General features: G+C 39.4%; 1 protein-coding gene across 8 annotated transcripts in view; it reads right to left on the reverse strand.

Annotated features, from left to right (window-relative positions):
- EYA1 (EYA transcriptional coactivator and phosphatase 1) overlaps nucleotides 1–26,088 on the reverse strand; it is a gene marked incomplete at both ends in the record, with an annotated part of 284,113 nt that overhangs the window by 78,305 nt on the left and 179,720 nt on the right. For all 8 annotated transcript variants that reach the window (XM_079796672.1, XM_079796671.1, XM_079796667.1 and 5 more), the window contains 2 exons: nucleotides 13,337–13,523; nucleotides 13,922–14,000. In XM_079796672.1, the coding sequence (XP_079652798.1) occupies nucleotides 13,337–13,523; nucleotides 13,922–14,000 (266 nt within the window). The remainder of the gene's footprint in view (nucleotides 1–13,336; nucleotides 13,524–13,921; nucleotides 14,001–26,088) is intronic.

Raw genomic sequence — 26,088 nt, forward strand, 5'->3', positions numbered from 1 at the left:
ATTGAGGTCGCCTAGGTAAATTAGTTCCTCAGTCAAGGTCTAGTAACTAAATTAATAGAGCTTTATCATCCCTGGAGTACAGCCATTATCCACTCTCCAGTACTCCATGGGCAACCTCATAGAAACTTCTGTCGTCCTTCTTACACATTTCAACCTTTCGTGTAAATCCCCCACGGTCATTCTATGTGAAGCCATTTTAGTGACCTCACATTGGGGGTTGTAGTCTCTGAAACAACCACGATGCACAATGCGCTATAGAATAATAGTCAAGAGGGAGAACACATTGGCTTCCTGAGGCCAGGAATCTGCCTTTCCTGTCACCACTATGTCCCTAGCACCAAGCACAGTGCCTGGCATATAGCAATTATTTATAAACTAGAGGCCTGGTACACAAAATCTGTGCACGGGTAGGGTCCCTAGGCCTGGCCAGCGATCAGGGCCGATCTGTGGGGCAACCGGTGGGGTGATCAGGGCCCCCGCTCACACCCACCTTGGCCTGGCGCTGCCCGCTCGCTGGCCCCACCCGCTGCCACCACCGCCAGTTGCCTCCCTCTGTGGGGCGACTGGCAGGGCAATCGGGGTTGGGGGGCCCACTGGCACCCGCCTTGGCTGGCCTGGCACAGTCCGCTCACTGGCCCTGTCCCCCACCACTGCTTCTGGTAGGGGCTTGGAGGCTGGGGGCAGCTCCTGCATTGAGCGTCTGCCCCCTGGTGGTCAGTGTGCATCATAGCAACTGGTTGTTCCACCGTTCGGTCGATTTGCATATTAGCATAAATAAAAAAGGTTAATATGTGAATGCCTGGTACGTGTCAACTAGCCACATAACTTCATTCTCACATTCATTCTGTGCAGAAGAATGGTATTGTCCATAGTTTATAGAAAACGGATATACCAAAGTGCTAAGTGACTTGCCCAGAGTAAATTATAGCACCCAGGTTGTCCCAGCTCCAAGTCTCCAGCCCCTACTCCAGTTTCTCTCCCTGGTGCTCCGAGGAAGCATGACTCCAAGGAAGCATGGTGCCCAAGCGACATTCATAGACATCCCCTACAGGGGTGGGTGAATTCCCAGTGAATCCTACTGTATCAAAGCATCAGAAAAGACATAAGGAAAAAGAACCCTGATAACCTTAACCCCAACAACTTGTGTCCCTAACTGATCTACTTTGGAACTCCTCAGGGGACATCCATCTTCAGGAGACAGTGGTGCTGTCCAGGGCAGTAAGGGAAAGGCCACAGCAGGTCATGCTGTCTCCCCAGGCTGCCACTCCAGAGCGCCATCCAGAGACGCCCCTGATGACATGACAGGCTGTGCTGCTTTGGGAAAATGTAGCCCTTCTGGATTCCTTATTCATAATCACCCAAGGGCAGGTCTTGGGCAAAAGAATTCATACGGTCACTTCTACCTTTAAGCTTCAAAACTTCCCCATTGCCCAGTTGCTCAGACTACGTTACTCAAGTGAACCTGTAGACATGAGAGCTGTCACTTTAAAATCAGCTATATGCGAAATCTTTTAAAACCAGCTGTTTGAAAGTCAGAAACTATGTTCTCAGAGAAATAATGATAGACATGATTTCCAAACCAATCCATGATTATTAAGTTAGTTGATAATCCGGCAAATATTGCCCATACGGGGTGGGACAAATTAGGTTTACAGTTGTGAAGATATGAAACAGAGTTTATTCTTGTATTATGTATTATCATATTATTTTCCATAAGAACAACAGTAAACCTACTTTTGCCCCACCCTGTATACAATGTAAAGTATTAGAACATTGCATTCAAACATTAGCAGTTATCTAAAAGTGAAAAACAGTAAACTTTGTCTTAAATAGTACTACTGAAAAAAATACAATTTGAATCTTATAAAATGGGTGAAGTTTCTGAAGGGAGTCATACAAATGTTTTCAAAAGCATTAGAAGGTGATCGTACTGGGTTAAGAGGCCAACTTTCACTCCCATGTGGATGGCTGCCCTTTTCCTTGAGACAAGAACACCATTATCCCTACACTTAGTCATCAAGTATCGACTCATCCACCGTGAGCTGGGAGTGGAGAAATGAAGAAGAAATGTTACCAAAGTAGAGAATGAATTCCTTGGTGGGGAAGAGGAGGGACATGGTAAAGAAATACTGTGGAAAATTGTATCCAAAGCAGGTCCATGACAGGTAATTATTAAATAGGATGAAGGAGGGAGTGAGGGTAGAGCAGATTCAAGAAAGTGGAAAATATAATTCAGGGAAAACTTACAGTACAAGATAACCTTCATTATCCTACACACCACTTCTCTAGAATTCCGGACCTACATGTTTCAGCAGCAAATAGAGATCATTCACTTAACACATATTTAACCAAATCCCTCCTAATATATGCCCTGCTGGCTGCTATGAATGATTAAAGAGAATGAATACCAGGTAGCTACTACATTTCACAACTCATTTATTTACACTTTCATATTTCTGCTTGTTTGAACCTTCAGACACAGTGGTTTCAAGAAGTGGCATGCTTTCCTGATCAAGAACTCAGGTGTGAAGCCAAGCCTCTGGAGGTTAAGTCCCAGGGCTGTCATGGACCTCTCCTTAGCTTCCCCATCTGTAAAATGGGGACAATGATTGTCAGGAGCCAAGAGTCAAATGATGACACTGCCTATTTTGTGGACCTGTGTGGGAATGAGCTACGTTCATTAATGAGTGATGCTTAGAATGCTCTGGAGCGTAGTAAGCACTGAAAAAAAAAAAATTAGCTACTATTATACTTGAATATAATATCCAAACAAAAATACTTATTGAATTTTTCTCTATATATTGTTAAGTCAAAAAACAAGGGTATAGAATAGTACATATATAGTATTCTACTTTAAGGAAAAAAATAATAAAAAGTTTATATACTTGCATGTAAAAAAAAGTGGCCAGGGAAGGTGCTACGTATATGTTTATGTAAGCAAAGTATATCCTTGGAAGATAGTTTCACAAGAAACTGCTGAAAGAAACGAGGTACAGAAGAGGAAGAGAATTTCATTCTTTTCTGTAAACCCTTATGTACTTTTGTACTTCTGTCCCAGGCTCATGTGTTATCCTCCAGTAAATTAAAAAAAAATATTCAGTAAACTTAATTTTTTTGTGGCTCTCAAGCAGGGGATAAAATTGGTAGCCATTAGTTCATCAATCCTACCTTGTTTTAAAAGTTAATCCAAAACTCATCCACCAAACCATCCAATCCCAATTAAATGAGATAGAGGGAAGGCAAACACAGATAACTAGGTTCTCTTCCCAACCATCTTGAATTAAAAAACCGAATCAGTCAGTGCTGAGGTCCTCCAACTTAAACACGGGAACATATTACAATGATCTGTGTTGGCTCCATAAGACACTTAATACTTTGCAGAAACAATAAATCAATTAGCTATTAAAAAAAGACAAAATAATAAATGTTTAGGAGAGTTAGTAAACTAATTTCATTAGCTGAAAAATATACACCTTTTTATTTTGATCATTTATGACATGTACAAGTCATATGTTATATATAAATATAAGAAAGAATTACATACTAGAATCCAACTATATTAATTTGATGCTATAAGGCATCATGACTTCCAGCTAACTAACTGAAAAAAATTACTCAACCCTGTCATGAGGCACAAAATGGGAAAATGCTAAAACACTGATTGTTTTACTTCTTGGAAATACAGTCCAGATTTCAAAGGTAAGAAAACTCATTTTTATTGCTTTCTGACAATATAAAACAAAGAATGAACTTTATTTCCAAGAACTTTATAATCTCATTAATCCTCTGGGGAGAGAAAAAAAGAAAGAAAACAAACACCATCAAGACAAACCAACTCAACAACCCCAAACAAACATCTGTTTTGTTTTCTCACGTCTTAATAGCCCGGCTATTTTAGATACAAATCTTTGTTTGGCTGACAAATGTTTCCAACATGTGCGTGAAAATGGTTTCACTCAAATAGTTTATTTTTGAGCTGGACAAATCGCAAACTTCTCCAAAGTCCAAGGGGCATCTGTGAAAAGGAGCAAGTATGGCCTAGAGATGTTCAAAACCACTCACGCTGCAAAACGCAGGACGCCTGGTGCCTGCTATTGCAAACTTCAGGATCATTCCTACAGGGGAGACACAGGCGTGCTAGGTAGTCTAGATGTGGCCCAAATTCCTTGCACTTACAGGGAAGTCGCGGGCAGTTTAGTTTTTCAGCCTGTCACACTGATTTCCTGTGAGAGCTCAGCATTCTCCAACCTTGCACAAGAATGTTCCCCTGTTTTCAGGCGCTCCGCTCTACTTTCGGGGGCCTTGGCAAGGATCAAAGAAGCAGAGGGAACAAATGGTTTCCCATGCATATTGAATTCCCTCTTATACTGACTTTTCCTCTGTCACTGAAATTCAATATTGGCAAGATTCCTGTACATCACCTTCACCAGTAAATCGTCTGCATGCAGTCAGAGCATGAAAAGGTACATTTCAACAGCAAGTTTTTGTAAGGAATTCAAATGAACTAATTGGATGAAAAATTAACCTTTCTACGGTATCTGCACTAAAACTCATTACTAATAAATAAAATTGCTTTTTATTTCACCGTAACCTGAAATGTTTTATTTATCATTTACTCTTTCTCTCTTCCCCTCTCCCACCTCTCCCCCATGCTTTGTATTTGGCCTCAAAATTCTTGATTAACTTAATGCTGCCTAACATTTACTGAGCATTTAAGAGCTATGTGTCAAGTTTCCCTCATCTGTAAAATGGGAACAAATAATACCTACCTCATGGGTATGTAGTAAGATTGCAAGGAATGTAACATAAGCCTCTAAACACAATAATTGTATTTTTTCTAAATATGATGATGATGATGATAGCTGTCCTAATTATTATGCAATGTTCTAAGAGATTTTAGTTAAGAAATCTTTTCAAGCCAAATTATTTAAATATAGTACAGTAATTGAATTACAAATGAGTGTTCATATTTTGATTATACATATATGAATCATATGATACAATATATTTTTTTAAATGGCTTAGGTACTCTTTTTAGAAAACAATTATTTCATGATAATTACTTTCAAGTGTTAAAATTATTTTTTATCACTCTTTTGAAAAGAAGTTTATTTAGTCATGTTGGAATAACATGCCTTAAGATTTTAGGGTTGAGTACAAGGAAATAACATACTCTTTAAACATCAGTGGCTAAGAGATAAGGTATGTTTAGATAGTAGCACAAAAATAAAATATCCTATAATGTTCTTTTCTTTTTTAAATGTTTATATGTTTTTAAACATAGAAAACAATAATTGATTTTGTAAAGAAGAATTATGAACACACAATGCAATATACAGATGATATATTATAGAATTGTACACATAAAATCTATATAATTTTATTAATCAATGTCACCCCAATAAATTTAATTACTTTTAAAAAAGAAATTTAAAATAATTTTTTGTTTTGAAAAAAATTTTTTTTTTTTTTTTAAATATATTTTATTGATTTTTTACAGAGAGGAAGGGAGAAGGATAGAGAGTTAGAAACATCGATGAGAGAGAAACATCGATTAGCTGCCTCCTGCACATCCCCCGCTAGGGATGTGCCCACAACCAAGGTACATGCCCTTGACCGGAATCGAACCTGGGACCCCTCAGTCCGCAGGCCAACGCTCTATCCACTGAGCCAAACCAGTCAGGCTTGAAAAAATTTTTAAATGAAGTCCATCATTTAAAAATTAAAATAATCATGCATTTAATTTGGATATTGCTTTACAGTCTTAGATTTAAATAAGAAGAAAAAAAGAGTTGATTCTGACCAAAATTTTCTATTTTAGATTGTGGGATTTGAATGGAATACTCAGAAACTAATCACATTCTCTAACAATACAAAGTCATTTAATTGGAAAATATGAATAACTGGGCTGTTGTCACAAATTATATATACTGTACATCATCAAATTTCTAAGATTTTTTCAATAAATGTTATACCTCTTTAAAAAGGAACGTTTTAATGATAATGAAAATAAAAATATTTCAAAATAAATGAAAAAGAAAAATTTACCTATCAAATTTTGTGGGATGCAACAAATCCAGTGCTTAGAGAGAATTTTAAAGCATTAAATGCACATATTAGAAAAAAATTAAAATCAATACTCTAAGCTTTAAGCCTTAGAAAACTAGAAAAAGAAAAGCAAATTAAATAAAAAGTAACCAGAAGAAATAATAAAAAGCAGAAAATTCAATAAAATTGAGATAACAAAAACAATAGAGAAAAATCACAAAAAGTTGGCTCTTTTACAAGATCAATAAAATTTATAGCTAGGCTAACCAATACAAAAGGAAGAATATTGTGAATGAATATTAATACTGAAATGGTAGGGGCTATCAGTAGCAATCCCATAGACACTAAAAGGCTAATAAAGGAATATTATGGCGTAATTCTCATTTTATAACATAGATGATAAGGACCATTCCTGGAAAGACAATCTACTAAGACTCACACAAGGAGAAACAGAAAATCTGAATACCAGTAGGCCTATCTATTTAAAAAATGAAATCAATACTTAACTTTCTAAAACATAAAGGACTAGGCCTAGCTGGGTTCACTGGGGATTTCCACTAAGCATTTAGCGAACAAATAATACAAATTTTCTACCATCTGTTCCACAAAACAGAAGCAAAGGAAACATTTCTTAACTTAGTCTATGCAGTCAGCATTACCCCAATAGCAAAACCAGAAAAATACATTACAAGAAATGAAAACTACAGACCAATATCTCTCATGAACACAGATGCAAATATCCTTAATACAGTATTAGCAGAATGAAACCCAACAATGTATACGAAGAATTATACATCATGACCAGGTGGGATTTATTCCAAGTATGAAAAGCTGGCTCAACATTTGAACATCAATTAATGTAATTCATTACGTCAACAGGCTAAAGAAGAAAAATCATATGATCATATCATCTGATATAGAAAAGGCATTCTTGATATGAACTCTCAGCAAACTAGGACTAGAAAGGAACTTCCTTAAGTTGATATAAAAAAACAACAACACACATCTATAAAGAACCTACAGCTAACATCATACTTAATGGTGAAAAATTTGACATTTCCTCTCTAAGATCAGGAATAAGGCAAGGATGCCTCCTCTTGCCACTTCCATTCGACATTGTACAGGAAGTCCTGGCTAATGCAATTAGATAAGAAAGGAAAGAAAAGGTATTCAGACTGGGAAAAAAGGCACAAAACTGTCTTTGTTCACAGATGGCATGACTGTCTATGTAAAAAATACCAAAGAATCAACAACAACAACAACAACAAACCTTCTAGAACTAATAAGTTATCATAGAAAGGTTGCAGGGTATAAGGATAATATACAAAAGTCAATTACTTTCCCATATACCTTGAATGAACAATTGGAATTTGAAATTAAAAACACACACCATTTATACTAGTATACAAAAGAGAAATATAAATCTAAAAAATAAATACAAAATCCATATAAGAAAAACTGTGAAACTGATGAGAAAAATAAAAATATAAGTTAATGGAAAAACATTCCGTCTACATGGATAGGAAGACTCAATATTGTCAATATTCCATATTGTCAGTTCTTCCCAACTTGCTGTACAGATTCAATGCAATTCTAATCAAAGTCCCAGTTTCATGGTCGATATTGTTAAGCTGATTCTAAAGTATATATATGCAAAAGACCCACAGTAGCCAACACAATATTGAAGAAGGACTGGCACTACCCAACTTAAAGACTTACTATGAAGATGCAGTAATTAAGACCATGTAGTACTGGTGAAAGGATAGATATAGATCAATGCAACAGAATAGAGAGCTGAGAAATAGACCCACACAAGTATCGTCCACTGATCTTTGACAAAGGAGTAAAGGCACTTCAATGGAGTAAAAATAGGCTTTTCAACAATTGATGCTACGACAACTGGGTATCCACATGCAAAAAGTGAATCTAGACGTTTACCTTATACTTTTCACAAAAATTAACTCAAAATGGATCAGAGACCTACATGTAAAATGCAAAAACCATGACATTTCTAGATGATAATGTAGGAGAAAACCTATGGCACGGCAGTAAGATTTTTAGATACAAACCAAAAGCATGTTTCATGAAAGAAAAATTCATAAGTTACACTTCAAATTAAAACCTGCTCTGCAAAAGATACTGTTAAAAGAATGGAAAGAAAAGCCACAGACTGGGAGAAAGTACTTGCAAAATGTATATCTGATAAAGGACTTGTATTAAGAACTCTTAAAACTCAACAATTAGAAAACAAACAACCTGATTAAAAAGTGGGCAAAAGGTCTGAATAGACACCTCACCAAGAAGATAAACAGATGGTAAATAAGCATATGAAAAGATACTCATCATATTTCATTAGGAAAATGCAAATTCAAACACCTAGATGCTACTCCACACCCATTAGCATGGCCAAAATGTGACACAGTGACAACATCAAATGCTGGCAAGGATGTGGAACAAGAGGAACTCTCCTTCTTTCGCGGGTGGGAACCCAAAATGGTGCAGCCGCTTTGGAAGACCATTTGGCAGTTTCTTATAAAACGAAACACTACTACCATACAATCCACCAATCACACTCCTGGGTATTTACCCAAATGAACTAAAACTTATGTCCATACAAAAGCCTGTACACCAATGTTTTTAGTAGCTTTATATTATAATTGTCCAAATTGGAAGCAACCAAAATATCCTTCAATTGGGAGGTGGAGGCAGGCATTTCTAGTTGGAAAGTAAGCATGACTTTCTTGAACCTAATAAATAAATTAAAATGTTGCTGAATGATAAACCTCACTGTATTTCTCAAGGTAGACAGATTCTTATATATTTTCAGATGCTGTATATATTTTCATATGATGTAAATTTTATTAAGATAGTCAAAACATAGCTATCAAACACATTTTTAAGTGAATGCAAAAGATTTGAAAGTTGATAAGAAACTAGGTCTTAAAAGTTCTCATTACAAGAAAAAATATATTTGTAGCTATGTGTAATCCTGGATGTTAACTAGACTGTGATCATTTCACAGTCTATGCAAATATCAAATCATCATCCTGTATACCCAAAGCTAATATAATGTTATATGTCAATTACATATCAATAAAAAATAAACAAAAATGAATGCAAATGCATTGTTTTTCGTTTTTAAAATGAATTTAATATTTGAGATTAAACTTTTATATTTGTTACTAGAAGCCCGGTGCACGAAATTCGTGCACGGCGGGGGGTTGTCCCTCATCCCAGCCTGTACCCTCTCCAATCTGGGACTCCTGGAGGGATGTCAGGCAGCCCGTTTAGGCCCGATCCTGGTGGGATCGGGCCTAAACGGGCAGCCGGACATCCCTCTCACAATCCAGGACTGCTGGCTCCCAACTGCTTGCCTGCCTGCCTTCCTGATTGCCCCTAACCGCTTCTGCCTGCCAGCCTGATCACCCCCTAACCACTCCGCTGCCAGCCTGATTGATGCCTAACTGCCCCTCTGCCAGCCTGTTTGCCCCCAACTTCCCTCCTCTGCCAGCCTGGTCACCCCTAACTGCCCTCTCCTGCAGGGTTGATCACCTCCAACTGCCCTCCCTTGCAGGCCGGGTGCCTCCCAACTGCCCTCTCCTGCTGGCCATCTTGTAGTGGCCATCTTGTGTCCACATGGGGGCAGGATCTTTGACCACATGGGGGCAGCTATATTGTGTGTTGCAGTGATGATCAATCTGCATATTACTCTTTTATTAGATAGGATAGAGGCCTGGTGCACGGGTGGGGGCCAGCTGGTTTGCCCTGAAGGGTGTCCCTGATCAGGGTGGGGGTTCCCTTGGGGCGTGGGGCGGCCTGAGTGAGGGGCCTGTGGTGGTTTGCAGGCTGGCCACGCCCCCTGGCAACCCAAGGGGAGGCCCTGGTATCTGGAATTTATTTTCCTTCTACAATTGAAACTTTGTAGCCTGGAGCGGAGCCAAGCCTGCTGCTCCCTCCGGGGTGGCAGCCATCTCTGTGGCAGCTAATTCACCTTCTACAATTGAAACTTTGTAGCCTTAAGCGGGTGAGCCCGGCCAGGGTGTGCGGAAAGCTTTGCTTCCCCTGTTGCCGCCGGCAACCCTGGCCTGCTCTCTCAAGCTCCATTCTGCCGCCTTTTTTTTTTTTTTAAATATATTTCACTGATTTTCTACAGAGAGGAAGAGAGAGGGATAGAGAGCCAGAAACATCGATGAGAGAGAAACATCGATCAGCTGCCTCCTGCACACCCCCCACTGGGGACGTGCCCGCAACCAAGGCACATGCCCCCGACCGGAATCGAACCCGGGACCCTTGAGTCCGCAGGCCGACACTCTATCCACTGAGCCAAACCGGTTTCGGCCATTCTGCCGCCCTTTGTTTGAATTTGTTTACCTTCTATAATTGAAACTTTGTAGCTTGAGTGGAGGCTTAGGCCTGCAACGGCTATGGAAAGCTTGGCTTCCTCTGTTACCTAGGAAACCTTGCTCACTGTGGCTGTAGCCATCTTGGATTGGGGTTAATTTGCATACTCACCCTGATTGGTTGGTGGGCGTGGCTTGGCTGGTGGGCTGGCTTATGTAGCGGAGTGATGGTTAATTTGCATATTACCGTTTTATTAGAGAGGATGTAATTTTAATGTATTAGACTGGCCTTTCCAAGGGAGAAGATAGCTTTCAGATTTAGTTATAAACACAGTACAATAATTTTTGAGCTTAAGATTCATGAGTAGGTTCACATTTATAAGTAACACTGCATAATGTCATGTACTTAAAAGATACATATTCTTCATATAGCTTTAAAAATGCACAATAAGATAAACAAATGAGTCCTTACATGTTTGCCCTGAAGGTTATCTTTATATGTTCATTCTGACATAATGATTCTGTGAACAATACAATAACAGATGCCATAAGTATGTGTTTATCTGTACTGCACAATTCCATGAAACTGAAAGACAGCATCCTGGTCATACATAAGATCAGATAATGGCTAGAGTCTAACTTTCAAGCATTAGAATACTGACTTTAAAGCCACTAGATGGGTTAAAAATAAAAGAAAAAACACTTGAAATTATTTCAACAAAAATAAACATTATTTCAAGTATTTTTATCTCTATCTTAAAACAAAGACATTAGGTTATGTGTAATAAATATCTCCTTCTAATTCTTTAATTAAATTAATGTACTTTAACAACAAAATTTCCTTTTAATCAAGAAGGACAAGTCTGCAACCCTATATATGATTAGTAAGAAAGGGAGGTTAGCGCCAAAAAACTGAGGCTTACCGCAAATGTGAAAAAAACCCAGACTAAATATTCCTTGAATTTTTTTAGAGTAATCCACATTTCTTTTTCAATGTGGAAACTCACTGAACTTTCCATTTCTAACTATGCAACACAAGAAAGGCTTAACCATACATATTCATTTCAGTGGGAAGTGGTAAACACAAGAAATCTGAAAAATATTATTTTCTCCCCAGTTCAATTAATTCCTATTCTGTAGCCATAAAGATACTGAAATTGAAATAAGGACCTAAAACACTAAGTGTTTATTAATATAAAACTTAAAATAGATCATTCAATCTTAAAATCATATCATACCTTTAGAAAGTGATAATTCTGCATTGTTTCCCTAGTGGCATGAGTCACACCCACTCTTTTCATGGCATCCCTTTCATAAATAAGATTCACTTAAAACAGTGTCCAATTTCAGAGACAAACTCATGATATGACTAAATTGTTTTTCCTATAAAGCTCTAATCAACCTTAATTTAAAACGCATAATTAAATCTCCACCAGATTGTTTTACTAGTATGCTGTACTTTTCACAAACCAAAATGCCATGAATCGAGTATAATTATTCTGCCTTCTCCTTTTTTCATCCTGATATCCCACAGATCCTAGAGTTTTTCTACTTCTCAGTCACACAACAATCTTCATTACAAGATTTCAAGACCCCTTTTAGTCCTCAAGTTCTTGCATGACCCAGGGGGTTCATGTGAAAACACGAGAACTCCCTAAATTTGGGACAAGCCCTTATCTTCCCTCATGAAGTTTATGAAAGTAGGGTAGAAAACTCTACAATAATAGCTACATTAAATTCAGTACCTTTTATAACGAAGTTTATCCTGAGTGAGATTACATAGATGTGGAATCTAATTAAAAGACAGAAGAGACATGTATACGAGGCTCTATGAAAACTGTTATTTACACATGTGGAGTGGGTGAAGAATATCAAACTAGATTTTTAAAAAATAAAGTGATGACCAAAGATAAAAATGTTTAGAGTTGGGACGTGCATCAGAAGTGAGTATTTGCAGTGAGCTGGAACACAGTTTAGGGACACAGATTTAACTGCTTACTCTGGAATAAACCGAGTTGGCATGCATTTAAGAGAAAAGGTAGAACACAAAATGTAAAGATGTTGTTTTTTTTGTGGGGGTCGCCTGCTAACACTTACAGAATAAACCTATAGTCAAAATTTAAATTAGCATCTATTAACTAAAACCTTATTTTGTTTTTTCATGAATAGGATAACCACCCAGAATTAACCTTCTGATCAAATTATCATAAAAGCGAGTCTTTCCATATAAGACCATTTCCCCTGACTGGTAGCAACAGGGTGGGCGTCGGCTCCAGGAATAAAAGGCAAAGGAAGAACCCTCTCTGACTCTTGGCAGGTAAGAGCTCACTCGTAATCCATGAAAGGAGAGATTACATTAAAAAATGTTAAGGCGAGCATGAAGAAGTATCAAAACCATAGCAGGAAAACTTCCACGAACGGAGAGGGCCCGTCAAGGCTGCCCAGAAAATGCCTCACTTTGACACGCTGTTATCCATTTCACAGCCTGCATGAGTGGGAATGGGTTGGCCAGGGGATCAGTTTCCCATCACCAACCCTTTGATGCTATTTGATTTCTTGAAAAACATTAAATATTTAATGATGATAAACATTAATCTCAAGGTGATGACATTTATTTTCATTTTCAATGTCAGCAAATTATTTATAATCATAGTTAAGAATTATAACTACTTATAATCATGCATGTAAGAAGCTATATAAATCTTGAAAATTGTATATTTATAATTAAATAAAATCTCCTTTTCATGTGCTTTTGAAGTTCACATACTTTTATTTGTTTAAATATTTTAGTAGAAAGCCAATGCCACGCTCATGCTGCTTGATTTATCTGTAGGCTTGCCCAAATTTGCCAAAACCCTGCAACCACTGCATGACTATATGACTGTGGAAAAATGCATTTAAACCACCAGAAATATAGCCTGCAGAGCCAACAAAACGAGCATAATTACCTGCTGCGGGATCTGTAACTGCCTGGCTGGTGATGCCAGATGGTGGTTCTTGAAGCTGGTAGGTGGCATTTGTCGAAGGCGTGGTGGGGCTGGTGTTGCTGCTCGTCATATAATGCGCTGGATACGGTGAGCTGTTATAATACTGTGCGTACTGGCCCTGGCCGAAACTGGGGTAAGACGGATAGTCCTAGCAAATCAAACCATGAAAAAATCATCTGTCAAAAAATATGGCTGCTTATTTCTTATATTGCAAATAAAGCTGTGTTTCTGAATTTACATAGGAACACACAAAACACCATTGACTGAAGTGCTCAGACTTACAAATGAATTTTATGTAAGACCAGAACACTCTTCCCATGTCTTCTATGTGCCATGATGCATTACTAGGTAAAATGAAACCAACCCCCAAACCAAACAACTCACCATGTAAGACTATTAAAGAAATATTCAAAGAAGAAAAAAAAACTATTAAAAGGCTTAGAAAAGCTCTCACTTATAGTGTACGATAAACACATCTTTTTTCATATAAGAAAATCATCTGTGCATTTTAAAAATTTCAGAAGTTAAATAGGCTTTTAAAATTACCTGCTGTGAACTGTTAAATCCAGAGGAATTTGTGAGTGAATTATTTCCTGTATATAATCCTGATGATGTTGTAAAACTGCTACCTAAAACAAAATGAAAAGAAATAGGCTAAGCTTCGTAGAATCATGTGCCTATAGGAAATTATTACTTAGACAAGGCAGAATTGGAGTTCACTGCAAATGTATTTGGTTTCTCTTCAGAACCAGAACCCATTGACATGGCTAAAATTGCAGTTTCTTAAAATGGTTGACAATTTTAGTTTTACCAGATTACAAAGATTTAAAAAGTAAGGAGGTTTACATTTGTGATGAATGAATAATCCATGTAAACTACTGATGAAATTATACATTTGTGCCAAACTATGAGACACTGAGCTTTCCATTTCAATTAGCAAAACACAACAGGACTTTTCCCATCTTCACATTAAGTATGCTTAGTAAAATGACAGGACAAGATTAGATGATCTTAAGAGTTCCTGCAAGTTCAAAAACTAAGTTGTTACTTCCAATAACTTAAAGTGCTTATACTTATCCTAACAGCCCACTGAAAAAGTTGACTATTTCATTTCACAGAAGAATGAAAGGTAGCACTTGAAGTATTTGATAAAACAGAGGTCAGAAAGGAATATGACCAATGCTTTATTATTACACTAGAGGCCCAGTGCACGAAATTCGTGCACTCGGAGGGTCCCTCAGCCTGGCCTGCACCCTCTCGCAATCCGGGAGCCCTTGGGGGATGTCCAACTGCCATGGAGGCAGGAGAGGCTCCCGCCACCACTGCTGTGCTTGCCAGCTGTGAGCCCGGCTTCTGGCTGAGCGGTGCTCCCCCTGTAAGAGTGCATTGACTACCAGGGGGCAGCGACTGTGCTGAGCATCTGACCCCTGGTGGTCAGTGTACATCATAGCGATGAGTCATTCCGCCGTCGGGCCGAACCAGCTGACATCCCCTGAAGGGTCCCAAAATTGCGAGAGGGTGCCGGCCAGGCCGAAGGACCCCAATGGTGCATGATCAGAGCCAGGGAGGGACATGGGAGGTTGGCCAGCAGGGGAGGAACTGGAGGAAGGCTCCATGGCATGTCCAGCCCATCTCACTCAGTCCTGATGGGCCAGACCCCAGCAGCAAGCTAACCTACCAGTCAACTATCTGCCCTCTGATGGTCAGTGCATGTTATAGTGAGCAGTTGAGCTGCCTTAGTATATCATTAGCATATTATGCTTTGATTGAATGGCCAAATGGATAACCAGACACTTAGCATATTAGACTTTTATTATATAGGATGTGCTAGGTAACATTCTATGTGTTGAATGTCTACGCATGTTCAACAATAAACAGTAAGCGCTATGCAGGATATAAACCTAAGAGCAAATCTTAGTTCTGTCCCTCACTTTATTTCCTATCCTCCTGTTAAATTATACAAAGCAACAATATACTAATTTCAAGATCATACTGACAAAGATTTTGGAAATGACAAGATCAGGGATTAGCAGTTTTATAAGAGGGCATTTATACACTGCAAAATGGGAATTTAAATAGGCAAATGCATTCTATTGAGCTATTTGGTCAATGATTAAGAAATGTTGGCCCTTGGTCAGTGTGGTTCAGTTGGTTGAGCATCGTTTTGTGCACCGAAAGATCTCTGGTTCGATTCCTGGTCAGGGCACATGCCCAAGTTGTGGGTTCAGTCCCCAGTCTAGAAGCATACAGGAGGCAACTGATCAATGTCTCTCTCTCTCCCCCGCTCCTTTCTTCCCTCCCCTTCTCTCTTCCTCGCTAAAATCAATAAAAACATATACTTAAGAAAAAGAAATTTTGGCCCCAGCTAGAGTGGCTCAGTGGTTGAACATTGACCTATGAACCAGGAGGACATGGTTCAATTCCGCGTCAGGGCACATGCCCAGGTTGCGGGCTCAATCCCCAGTGTGGGGCATGCAGGAAGCAGCCGATCAATGATTCTCTCTCTTCATTGATATGTCTCTCTCTCTTTCCCTCTCCCTTCCTCTCTAAAATCAATAAAAATATTTAAAACAAAAAGAAATTTTGTATACCATTTAACCCAGAAATTTTATTGCCAGATATTTACCCTAAGAAATAAATATGGATTTATGCAAAGAGATAGCAAAGACGTTCTTCAGTGTTATTCCTAATAATCGAACATAGAAAGTATCCCCAAGTTTGTCATAGGTGTTAACAAGAAAACAGAACCCTATGAAGCTATTTGAATGGTGTTATAATGGCATTCAATGACATGGTGAAAAATTTTCATACTATTTTGCTAAAGTAAACACTAAAAGCAAAAATATTTTTGGTGATCTCATTGGAAATATTTTTAAACATATAAAACATTTTTTTAAATTAAATTTATTGGGTTGGCATTAGTTAATATGATTATACATAGACTAGAGGCCTGATGCACAAAGACTCCTGAAAGAATGGGCCTTCCTTCCCCTGGCTGCCAGCACCGCTTTTGTTCCTGCTGGAGCTGCCTTTCCACCTTCCCATGCTGCCCAGAGGCCCAGAGCCGCTGGGGTGGTGCGGAACGCCTGCATCATCACCATGGTGATGATGCAAGTGTCCCGCCCTGCCCCTGGCTGCTCGGTGCCTGCGTATGCCAATTAACCCACCATCTTTGTTGGGTAAGTTTGCATACTCACTCCTGACTGGCTGGTGGGCATCACAAAGGTATGGTCAATTTGCATCTTACTCTTTTATTAGTGTAGATTTCAGTGTACAATTCTATGATACATGATCTGTATATTGCATTGTGTGCACACCACCCAAACTTAAATAATCTTTTGTCACCATATATTTGACCCCCGTTACCTTTTACTACCCCCTTAACGCCCTTCCCCCAGGTAAGCGTCATTGTCGTCTGTGTCTAAAAGCACAAGACATTTTTAAAACCACAGGAATCTCAGGAGAGGTACAATCATTGGTCACATAATATTCATAAAGCCAATGTATATTTTTAAATTTTCTACTCAGAGCTGTGTTGTTTCTGTCAATAGAAAAACCATTTAAAAAAATGAAATTTTTATGGCAAATGACGGTATAGGCAATAAATGTGTTGGCAGTTCAATGAGAAAGCTCAATGTGAATGAGCTATTCACAGATGCCCCAGATATGATGTAGTAACCACTATATGCCAATTATTTACTTGCTACTGAACATTTAAGTGCTGGCTTAAGAGCCAGAAAACAAAGTTTCCAGTTGATCACTTATGAGCTGTTTGGATTTTGGACAAATCACCTAATCCCTCTAAGACATAATCTCCCTATTGGCAAAAACTCTACTTCATAGGGTTTCTAAAACAGATCAAATGAGGTAATGTTTTGGAGAGCACAGTCAATAATCTACAGTATCAACAAATGTTAGGAACTGTTATTATTTATTCCAGCAAACATTTCTAACATTCTCCACTGTATTTATGAATCTTTTCTCTCTTTTTACTTTCCCAAACTAGATAAACATTACTTAATCTCTTTGCATATCTAAAATTCTTTTCCTACTTATCAAGCATCTCTGAACTTTGAAAACTCAGTCCAAAGATTTGTTATTTTAATTAAGAAGGGAAAATAATTCCTAAGATTGTTTTAAATTTAGTTATCACACAGACTCATATTTGAGGATTATCTTTTCATTTGTATCTTTTCAAGAATACTGTTCAAAATTCCCAGCACACCCACCCATCACAGATAAGCAGAAAGCTCTCTCGCTGCTAAAATGTATGCCACCACGAACATCAGGGCCTTGAGAGATAAGATCCCCTATTAATGTTCATTTTCATGTGGCAATCTCATTCTTCTTAATCGTATTAAACACTGGGCTCATGGTGATAATTACATGGGGATAAAAAGATGACTAAGTCATAGTCTTGGACCTCACAGGACTTACCAGGATAACATCAGTTTTGTTTTGTTTTTATAAGCATTGAACCTCATGAGCATATGACTCATCATGTATTTACATATCAGTGAACAATTAATATATTATCCATAAACAAACTTACAATGGCTTTTTAAAATTCCTTGAGAATATTATTTTTTTTGAATAGGAGTGTGACTATCAACGCTTTTTTAATAAACTTTAACTATTTTATACATTTGAAAGGAAAAATTACTTTGAGTTATGACTTGTAAATGCATTTAAACTCCCCATTTTTAGGTTATGACTTGCTACTTTAATTTGTACTACACATTTTCTAACAATAAATACTGACCTCAAAAATCCCTATCCACCAAGAAAATGAACAAGATATAGAAAATACATTTTAAAAATGGATGTTTTCATTCCATAAGTTATTCCCTGGAACAGGGTAGAAAAGACCATGGAAGCTATATTGGCACATGCAGGCCACCGAGATATGACCAAGTAAATCACAGCTCAGTGCTCCAAATGGCACCCCAGTGACTGCCCAGACTTCATGCTACTTCCAAGCCTGCACATTAGCTGGAATCCAACATAAGTTATACTCATTTACTGGCTGACTGGGGCTGGATTCCATTCCGTTTAGTATGCTGAGCAGGCATTTAACGGCACTCAGCTGCCCAGGAGGCAAAGCAACTTCCAAAGGATCTAACTTCAGGGAGAGGTGTTCATACTAGAGAACCAGCCTCAGGCAATACAGATTTCTCACCAGCAGAATCAGACCTGCAGGCTGCCTGCCTGCCTTCATGTAGGATGCAGGCACAGAGAGTGGCTAATGGTTGGTCCAGGCCACCAGCAGCATGGGGGGGAGGGGGGGGAGGGGGAGGTTGTGACAGCCTCCTTCCTGGCTTCCTGCCCTCTTCTGGCCCCTCCAGTTTATTCTTCACAAAGGCAGTGCCATACTTTCTCTAACGCGCATATCTCATCTTCTCACTCCCCTGCTTTACAAAGTAACAGTCAGGGGTTCCCTACCGCTCTCAGGATAAAATTCCAGCTCCTTACCAGGCTTCCCTATCAAGCCCTGGTCTGGCTCCAGTTTACCTCTTGGGCTTCTTTGGTTTCTTCCCAGTAACCCCAACCCCAGCCCACCCAGATACACATTCCAACACTAGTGAAGCAACACGCAGTTCTCTTAAGGCCACTCCCTCCCATCGTATCCTGCTAATTTCTAATGGGCTCAGCATTTCACAATTCAGCATGGACAAGAAACCCCTTTCCTCTGAAAAACCTCCCCTGCATTCCCGTCTTATCCCCTCGCCTCCTAAGCCTGGATTACAAAGTCAATCAATCAACCAATTATTTCTATCTCTGTGATATGTATTTATTATATACTAGAGGCCACATGCACGAATTCATGCATGGGTGGGGTCTGGCTGGCCCGGCCCCAATCGGGGTGGATCATGGCTGGGCCTGTCAGGAGGAGGAGATGGCAGGAGGTTGGCTGGCCGGCCAGCCCTGATCGGGCTGATCAGGGCCGAGCCGGCTGGGGGAAGGGGCTGAGGGCAATTGGCCGGTGGGCCCCACCCTCAATTGGGATTGGAGGGATGACTGGGGGCGGGGCCAGCCATGGGGAGGGGCTGTGGGTGGTGGGCTGGCTGGCCTGCCCCCGAATGGTGTGGGGGGTGCTGATCGGGGGGGCCAGGGGCCTGGGGGAGGGGCTGTGGGTGGTTGGCCAGCCGGCCCTGCCCCTGATGAAGTGGGGGGCTGATATGGGGTGGGGCCAACAGGAGGTTGGCTGGCCAGCCCCGCCCCCTATTGGGGTGGGGGGTGCCATCAGGGGTGGGACGGCCAGGGGGAGGGGATGCAGGAGGTTGATTGCCCAGCCCTCCCCCCTATTGGGGTGGGCGGGTGCGATCAGGGGCGGGCCAGCCAGGAGGGAGGGGCTGCGGGCCTATTGTGGTGGGGAGGGGCTGGCCGGTGGGAAGGGAGGGGGTGTTTGGCCAGTAGCCCGCTCTTGATTGGGGTGGGAGAGTCCAATCAGGGGCAGGCTGGCAGGGGGGAGGGGCTTCGAGGTTGGCCGGCAGGCCCCACTCTCTGATTGGGCCCAGTGGTTTGCCACAGTGGCATCATAGCGACTGGTCGTTATGGTTGCTGGTTTTTTATATGTATAGATATATTTACATATATGTTACTAATCAGTATTTTAAGCTAATTTGTACTAAATAATGAATTAACCAGTTAATACAAATTATCTAATCCTAATTATATCTAATTAGTCCTTTCACTATCAAATAGTCTAAAACAGGGGTCCTCAAACTTTTTAAACAGGGGGCCAGTTCACTGTCCCTCAGACCGTTGTTGGAGGGCCGGACTATAGTTTAAAAAAAGAAAACTATGAACAAATTCCTATGCACACTGCACATATCTTATTTTGAAGTAAAAAAACAAAACGGCAAAAACACCCGCATGTGGCCCACAGGCCATAGTTAGAGGACGCCTGGTCTAAAAAGAGCCCTGGCTGATGTTGCTCAGTGGTTAGAGTATCAGCCCAAGCATCAAAGGGTGGCAGATTCAATTCCTGGTCAAGGGCATGCACCTGAGTTTCAGGTTCGATCCTGGGCCCTGATTGGGGAACTTGAGGGAGGCAACCAATTGATGTTTCTCTCACATCAATGTTTCTCTGTCTCTCTCCTTCTCTCCCCTTTCCTCCCTTCCTTCCAATCTCTAAAAAACAATGGAAAAAATATCCTCGGGTGAGGATTAACAACAACAAAAATAGTCTAAAAAGAAACCCTAGAGCAGTCGTTCTCAACCTTTCTAATGCCGTGACCCTTTAATACAGTTCCTCATGTTGTGGTGACCCCCCAACCATAAAATTATTTTCATTGCTACTTCATAACTGTAATTTTGCTACTGTTATAAATAATAACGTAAATATCTGTGTTTTCCGATGTTCTTAGGCTCTACAGCAGCAGTTCTGAACCTGTGGGTTGACCCACAGGTTGAGAACCGCTAGCAGGGTCGCTAAGACCATCGGAAAACACAGGTATTTACATTATGATTCATTAACAGTAGCAAAATTACAGTTATGAAGTAGCAACGAAAATAATTTTATGGTTGGGGGTCACCACAACATGAGGAACTGTATTAAAGGGTCACGGCATTAGCAAGGTTGAGAACCACTGCCCTAGAGGTTATATAAGCAATTGGGTATTTATAGACAACCCATACAAACATACACAGACTACAAAATATAATAAAACTAAAAATCTATAACATCCATTGAATGCTTACTATATGTTAGGACTGTGTTCTTCTTTTACATGCTTTATCTCCACAACTCGATGCTGTAAGAAGTATTCATATTCTAATTTTATACATAAGGAAACAGAAGGTTAGGATAAGTTTTTTTTAAAAAAGTATTTTCCTTCTTAGAGACAAATGACTTTATATGAAAAGTCACCTCTAGGTAAAAAAAAAAGGGGGGGGAGAGCAGAAATATTTTATGATAAAGTGTTTTACATTTATGTAACATTATATCCCGAAACTTCCCCAAAGTAGAAAAAAATCCCTACTTAGAATCCATTATTTCTCAATTAAGGTGTCTGGTAGAGATGGGTTCAAGTAAAGCTCCAATAATACCCAGTATTATTCTTGGTAGAGTCTGAATTAAGTTATGCTCGAAGCAGGGTGGCTGTGGGAGTACCTTCTTACCCATTAGTTAAAAGGAAAAAATCGTATCCGTCTTATCCATTTAAATAGTTTACTATTGTGAAAAGTCATAGCCATACTTCTTTTCTGGCAGGGAAGGGGGATACTAACACTGGAAAAATCTTTCTTGCTAGAACTTCTTTAAAAGACAGACTTATTTTTCACTTCATTGCCCTCTTTTAAAACAAAGAATGTTTACATTCTGAGGGCAGATTAACTATATCATATTATGAAAAACCCTTTTCAAGTTAATTCAGTCGACAGCACCTACTGGCAGTCTTTACAGCCATAATCACTACTAGAGAGGGTGTTGGAGACCGAAGGAAGCAGGTGTCATGAGTCCACCCCTTGGAGAAAATGTAAACACACACACACACATACACTCACACACACATTCATGAAGACAACACAAAGAAACATCTGTTTGCATTACCTACATAGGCACCACATGTGTTGACATGGAGCTGCTCATGAATGAAATGACAACACCTGGTTAGATTGGAAAGAAAAACACAACTGTGCACAGAAAACGACAAGTCTCCTGATCATTTGTTTAAGGAAAGAATTAACAGTTCAGGATAGGAAATGGCATTCTTTAACTAAAACCCCAAGAATATGTATGGTGGTGAATACAGCAATATGAGCACATTGGGACACAGGAAATGTTATGATTCTCATTCTCCTTTTAAGGATTGGAGGAGATGAGGGGGTGGGGAGAGCTATTGTAAATGCAATGATCTGTATGTTTATGTCACTGGGTCTGGAGTTGGAGCTTGGGGTGGAGACTTGGGATGCTGGTACAGGGAGAGGAATATGCTGACCATACTATATCCTGAGGCTCCCCATCGACAGTCCACTCTATTAGTTCAGGATGGGGACTGCTATCCTGGAAACTCATCTTATTCTTGCTTCTCTAACTTAAAGCTTCTCTCTATTAGTCCTCATTTCCCTTCCTTCAAGGCCTGGTTCAATTCCCATCTTTCCAATAAGCTTTCTCCAACTATTCTTCAGTTCAGTTATAACTTATACCATGAAATTTATCTCTTCATTGGAACAATACTAAACAAGTGCTCATTCGTCTTTTTTTCATCCTGATCATGAGTTCTTAAATTTCTGTGTTATATTGATCTCACTGACTCACACAGGGAAGGGTAAACCATATCTGCCTCAGGCCTTCGAAGGGTTTCATCTAGGCTCAAGTGGGAGACAGAACTGGTGTTTGAAAATTTCTTCTTCTTTTTTTAAGTTTAAAAAATAATTTATTGGCTTATAAAATTTGGAAAGTCTGAAGCTGCATGTAGCAAGGTTGTATCTAGGAATTCAAATGATGTTATCAGGTCTCTGTCCACCTCATAATTATATCTTCTTTGGCTGGTGTTTGAAAATTTCAATCTAGTGTGTTAAGTGACAGAAGAGTCCAGTGAGAAATGACTTTCATAAAGAATTGGGTGTAGGAATAGGAAGAAAGTCTTTCCATAAGTGTGTGTGTGTGTGTGTGTGTGTGTGTGTGTGTGTGTGTGTGAGAGAGAGAGAGAGAGAGAGAGAGAGAGAGAGAGAGAGAGAGAGAGAAGGAAAATAGGGCAGTTTGGAAGGGTGACTTAAAGGCCAACAGACAGAGAAAAATTCTCTTAACTTCCTTATTTGTTCAATAAAAAGAAGAATAGGCAAAGGAAAAATAATAAAATGATAATTGAGCTTATTTCTCAGATTTTAACTAGAGGACACATACTTTACTGTTTTGTTTTGGCTTTTTTTAAGTAGAGGGTGTATAAAGGCTTATCTTAAAAAAAACTAGATTATAATCCCTACTTTACATTTAAATTATATAAAGAAATCAAATTCAGGACTCAGAAGTATTTGCTGGAAGGATTTAAAGTATTTCTGAATCTCCAGAAATAAAATCCAGCAGAGTTTTAAGTCAAATAAAATTTTAAACTGATCAAGCATCATGGATTTTAGACAGTTCATAAAGATCACACTGATCTCAGATATGAGTACCTTGGAGCCCAGAGATGGTATAAGGAGTTCACATCCATATATTACATGGCATCCTAACAGAACATTGACCTTATGGTACAGGTATAGACTACTAACTCTGTTAGTTCAGATATTAGCATATCATGGATATATTAGTCAACATAAGATAATAGTGTTGCTTACATATGAAAGATTTCAAATTCAGAATGCAATAACATCCTATGTTTTAATGGTACATTTATAACACATTTATAAGCAAAGAGAATGGTGATTTCCTTGTCCAAGGACACTTGCTTAGGGTTTGAGCATTATCTCCACTTCCAGGTCAGTGTTTTCCATTCTACTACGTCAAATCTACCTCTTAGATTTTCAGATTCCGTTACATGGAAAGTGAATTACCGATTATAAAAAGTTGCATTCACTTTTGGTTATATGAACATCACAGACACACAAAGGGTAGAGACAAGGGTATCTGAGAAATTCAGTAAATAAATTTATAGTAAAACTATCATTGTAGCTCTCTTTTAGGCTACTAAATAATTTTTAAAATAAATGATATAAAGTCACCCAGAGAGAGTGTATCACAAAGATTGTTTTCATGTCACTGTCAGGGGTCCCTACAGAGAAAGGGTGGTGGTCTCGTCAACCGTAACAAACAAGAAACAGTCTTGTTGGAAGACCCTGTGCGGGTCACCAGTTCTGTAGGCGCAAAGCAACTGTAGTTTAAAAATTAACCAACCCCTTAAAACTTTCACTAGTAAATCCCTACTACTTTTTGACAGTTAAGAAGAACCCAGTCTATGTTGATTTATAACATGATTTAAAATGCTAAGTCAAAGTGTTGTGTGTGACTTAACCTGAAGAACGTTGCCTAGCTAGAACTTAAAAAAAAACAAAAAACTTAAAAAAATAAGAAGGTAATGTGTAGGTCAAAGGTCTACTTCACAGGGAATAAGGACCACATTAAACACCAGAGTCCCAGCCAACAGGAAAATGCTGGGACCTGCTGGGGCCTGTCTGTGCTTCCCATGTCGTAGAGTGTTTTCCAGCACTCACTGGGCATGCAGGATGCGATCTATCCCTCGTGTATTTTCCCAGAAGCCCACTTCTCTCCCTCCCTGGCCTCCTCGCCATGGGCTGTGTCCATCATCGGGCGCGATCTATGTGGCAGAAGTTCGCACAGCTCCCTGGGGAAAAGCCTCAAAGGCCAGATGTGCTATTGAAGACCAACATTTCCCCATTCCTTATGAGAAGGATTTTAAATGACCAAGTTTTCTTTTTCACCCCAGTTACAGTTTCTCTATTCTCAAGAGAATTGTTAACTTCGGTAGGAAAGACTGCAAAGCCTTTACGTTGATCTTTCTTGATCTATGTTTATATGTTTTAAATTAAAAACTTATATAAACAATAATATTGGTATGAATCTCTGATCAATTATTGGTATAACTAACTGGATTGCAAAAGATTTCCATATAATTTTCAGCACGTGTCATTTGAAATATCAGATGATGCTAAAAGAACTGAAATGGAATATGACTTTTAAAAAATCAACTTAAGAAAAAATAAATCCTAGAATGCAAGAAAAGACAAACTAAAATATAGGTGTGAGTGGCAAAGCAATTGTGGACATCAGAGCTAGCTGCAATAATAACTCTTGCCTACTGTCATTTTACACCAGAAAGTGCAAATCTCAAATGCTCTGTCATAGCAGATTATGAAAAAAGTATAATATACATTTTCTTAAAACCCTATTATTTTGGAGTTTGGTATTGTCCCTTTTGAAAAATACCATTTCTCTGGTGAATGAAAAACTCTTAACAGTGCACTTTGCTAAGCAGTTTTGAGGTTCTAAATGACTGATAAACTGAAATACTTCATCTATCTATTTGAAAAGCTACAGAGAGGCAGCCCCCAGGGAGTGAGGGTGGGGTCCCTTATTAGATTATTATTAGCTCGCTCCCTCTTCATAACGAATCCCAGAGAAGTGTGGTGCAGATTGCCATGGAGTTATGCGCTCTTCCAAGCCCCGTTAGCAAGTCTCTGCCCTTAATTTATTATCTCTCCTCACTGGTTTTGAACCCCAATCTCTTTAACAGAACGAACAACACCGTATACAAAGAGGGAGTTGAGTTAGAATTTGTGTTATTTTCTTCTCTAGGCAAGAGCAATAAAGCCTTAGGAAAATAAACAAGGCCTCTGGGTCCCCGACGTGTGCATCTGTGCAGCCCCTTCCATCCATCACGGGGAATCCTGACCCCTCCTTGGTGCAGAAGACAGGAACGTCCCGCACCATCCCTGCTACTCTGGGGCAATAAAACACTCAGATAGGCTTTCTCACCACCACCTGATTCTGGGAGGGCACCAATCAGCTCCACTCCACCTACCAGTATGGGCACAAGGGAAGACTGACTTGAATAACCCACAATAATGAACTAATAGGGATTTTTATTATGCTAACGTCCAAATTCATTTCTCCAAACGAAGAGAAGCAGAGTTCTTATGAATCTTAATTTCTGTCATTGTGTCCGAGGCCTCTCCACTTCCAACAACATTTGTAAATTTCAGACATGCAACTAGATAGCAGAGATGAAATATGAGTAGAAAAGGTCTCTGCC

Source organism: Cnephaeus nilssonii (genome assembly GCF_951640355.1).
Source record: "Cnephaeus nilssonii genome assembly, chromosome: 18".
Lineage (NCBI taxonomy): Eukaryota > Metazoa > Chordata > Mammalia > Chiroptera > Vespertilionidae > Cnephaeus > Cnephaeus nilssonii.